Source organism: Poecilia latipinna, unplaced genomic scaffold (genome assembly GCF_001443285.1).
Source record: "Poecilia latipinna isolate Pla-1442-1.1 unplaced genomic scaffold, P_latipinna-1.0 Scaffold2631, whole genome shotgun sequence".
NCBI lineage: Eukaryota > Metazoa > Chordata > Actinopteri > Cyprinodontiformes > Poeciliidae > Poecilia > Poecilia latipinna.
Window position 1 is genome coordinate 59,962 of NW_015115247.1, and position 3,172 is coordinate 63,133.

At 40.5% G+C, this 3,172-nt stretch overlaps 1 protein-coding gene across 1 annotated transcript in view; it reads right to left on the reverse strand.

The window, feature by feature from the left end:
• nek10 (NIMA-related kinase 10) overlaps positions 1 to 3,172 on the reverse strand; it is a 27,350-nt gene that overhangs the window by 9,377 nt on the left and 14,801 nt on the right. Inside the window, exons 24-30 of the mRNA XM_015020670.1 lie at positions 2,155 to 2,284; positions 2,008 to 2,078; positions 1,727 to 1,928; positions 1,564 to 1,651; positions 657 to 708; positions 485 to 522; positions 236 to 336 (exon numbers count right to left, since the gene is read on the reverse strand). Of these exons, the coding sequence (XP_014876156.1) occupies positions 236 to 336; positions 485 to 522; positions 657 to 708; positions 1,564 to 1,651; positions 1,727 to 1,928; positions 2,008 to 2,078; positions 2,155 to 2,284 (682 nt within the window). The remainder of the gene's footprint in view (positions 1 to 235; positions 337 to 484; positions 523 to 656; positions 709 to 1,563; positions 1,652 to 1,726; positions 1,929 to 2,007; positions 2,079 to 2,154; positions 2,285 to 3,172) is intronic.

Consider the following 3,172-nt stretch of genomic DNA (forward strand, 5'->3'; position numbering starts at 1 on the left):
AAATGTTTTCTTATGGTTTAAGGGTCTCTAGGGATCTGTGTCTCTCAGAGGAAACTGCGACAGATCGACGATCCCATCCAACGGCTGCTGGTCCAGCTGCACAAAATCATCTTCATCACTCAAGTACAGACATTTTCTAAGTTTATTTTTTAAAATAAAATGTATTTAAATAAATGAATAAATTAAAAAGATAAAGCATTTTATTTTAAAAAATAAACTTAGAAAATGTCTGTACTTGAGTGATGAAGATGATTTTGTGCAGCTGGACCAGCAGCCGTTGGATGGGATCGTCGATCTGTCGCAGTTTCCTCTGAGAGACACAGATCCCTAGAGACCCTTAAACCATAAGAAAACATTTAATCCTGGCTGAGAAAATTCACATTTTATATCAGAGGGGACCCACAACATGTAAAACGTGTGCACTGACGATGGCTTCTCTATTTTGTGGCATAACATTATTTAAAAGCAGATGTTGAAATGGCACCTGGTCTTGATTTTATCTTGGAAGTAGCAAAATCCCCACTGAGAAAAAGAGGAAGTGAGAGAAGCAGTTCAGCAGAATAACGTTGACACCCGTTCCTCTCTAACCAAAGGAGGCCGGGATGGGAATGTAAATGAATGCAAATGTTATAAAATATGCGTCTGTTTTCACCTACCAGGCTACAATCTGATCCGGTGAGGCACAAACCACAGGCTGGACCACTGGAGCTGGAAATAAAACAAGGGTTGTTAAATAAAATCCATATAAACTGAACCAAAGAGCCAAACGTTAACTCACAAATAAAGACTCTAATGTCTCCTTCACCCCACATCAGTGGTGTCCAAACTTAAATCGTTAAGTTGAAAGAACATGGGTCACAACATTTGTATACATTTTTTTAAAAAATAAGTTTTTATGCCTTTTTCATTTGATCTGTTCAATAATAAACTAAAGAATATTTCATTGAGATGAACAAAATAGTTGGATTTTTGTAGAATATTTTTTAGAAACAGTTATAAAACAAGTTTATTTGTATCGCACATTTCAGCAACAAAGGGTTAGAAGGGTTTCATGATTGATTTTGTGTTTTTTGCAAAGTAACAGATTTTGTGCCACTAATTTAGAAATATTTGTAAGGAATTTGTGTGATATTTGTGGAAATGTATGATGTTAAATGTGACTTTTTATTATCTGCCGTATCGATTAATGGCTATAACTTGGCATGAAGTAAAGCTGAGTCAATTTTTATGGCCAATTTTGAGAAAAATTTGCAGTAAAAATCTGAAAAAAAAGTGGGCATCTGCTGATTTTGTGTGAATTTTGTGAAAAACTGGAGAGACTTATTGATGTAATCTAGAGGGCCACATAAAAAGCTGCGGTGGGCCACATTTGGCCCTCGGGCATCAGTTTGACGCATGTGCTCCAGATCTCGCTGAGACATTAGTCGTCTAATCCTGGAAATGCTCTTCAGGTGACAGAAGGCCAACTTTGTAACGGTCTTTATGTAGCTCTGAAGGCTCAGGTCAGAGGTCATCACTGCTCCCAGATTTCCCAATTACATCAAATCTGTGTCTGTGCTTCACCTTGACAGTTTGCCTGCATGGCGTCACCAGCGCTGCAGACTGCAGAGGAGCTCCGAGCCAAACATTCAGTTTCAGTCAGCCGCCTTCCCTGCATTAAAAACTTATATAAACACTGGAGCGCTACACAAAGCAACGTGTTTAAAACCCTAGAGTCCAGGTTTACCATGTCTGAGTGGCAGAAGTTATTCCTGCTCTGTTGCCTTTCCAAAAAATACTTCTGTGTTCGTTTCCTGTCTTTATCAGCCCTGCGCTGCAGTGCATTCTGGGAGATGTAGAGTCCGTCCATCAGCCTCATCATGAGGTCAGAAATCCTGGAGCTGACGGCTACGATGTCCGGCCGCTGCTCCGGGTCCGAACTCAAACACCTGACGGATTAGCAGGTAGAATACTGAAATGCTAATCCAAATTAGCAGCAACATGTCGACGTCTGCGCTGAAGTCTCACCATCGGATCATATCTGTGAGTCTGTCTGAAAACGCTCCCTCTTCAACCGGCTCATAGACTCCTTCAACGATCTGTCAGTTCAGAACAAGAGCAAAACGTAAGTCTGAGGGTGTAAATATGAGGTAGATTGATTTGGTTTGTTGCTACCATGCTGGCCAGTGACAGCATGTTGCTGCTGTAGAATGGTGGATGTAAAGCTGCCATCTGGTACAAGATGCAGCCCAAAGCCCAGATGTCGGCTTTGTCCCCATAGGGCTTGTTCTGCACCACCTCTGGGCTGTCAACAACACACAAACACAAACTCAGTAAAGATACTTCCTAGCTAAAAGTATCATTTTAAATCACTAGAGGCTCCTCAGGTTTCCAGACAGAGTTTACTAAAAGACACTGTATTATTCTCACTATAAAAGGTGACCTGTTGTACTTCCTCTAACTGATGACTTTAGGTCTGTACAAAACATTTTCATTACATTTTTATGCAGAACATCATTTTCAAATAACGAGATTTTAATCTGCTCAGTTCTTCCCGTTATGATCTCCTTTCACAATGAGCTGTTTTAATACGTCTTATCACTTTAAATCCAAAGAGCTCCTGCTGGCCACGCCCCTAAACTCAACATTTACACTCAGACGTGAAAATGGCTGCAAGCAGATGCACAATTATACCCAAGTACATTTTTGAAAAACAGAAGTAGAGACAACATTTTGTAAATGTGGACTGACTGGTTGACCTTTGATGGTTTCTGGAAACATTTATAAATATCTTCAAAATGACGGCGGTACAAACACAAACGTTTGACACCAATTTCGTATAAGAAGGAGGGGCAATACTCCAGATCAGGGGTCCCCAAACTTTTTCCTGCGAGGGCCACATGACTGTTCCCTTTTGTGGTCGGGGGCTGGTCTTAGTTTTTCGAGAAAGAAACCTTAGAAAAGTTTTGTTGACGGGGGGAGTAGAGGGGGGGGGGGGCATTGCCGACGACATATTCGCGTTTGTAGATAGATTTTTACCCAGAATGCAAATGGAAAAAAACCGTGAGCGAAACGGTGACTGGAACTGACTAGTATATATTCCATTGAGGGAAACTAAGTTTCATATCTTTCTATAGAAACATCTTATAGAAAGATCCACATATATATGAAAAAAAACACTGAATGCTCTCTG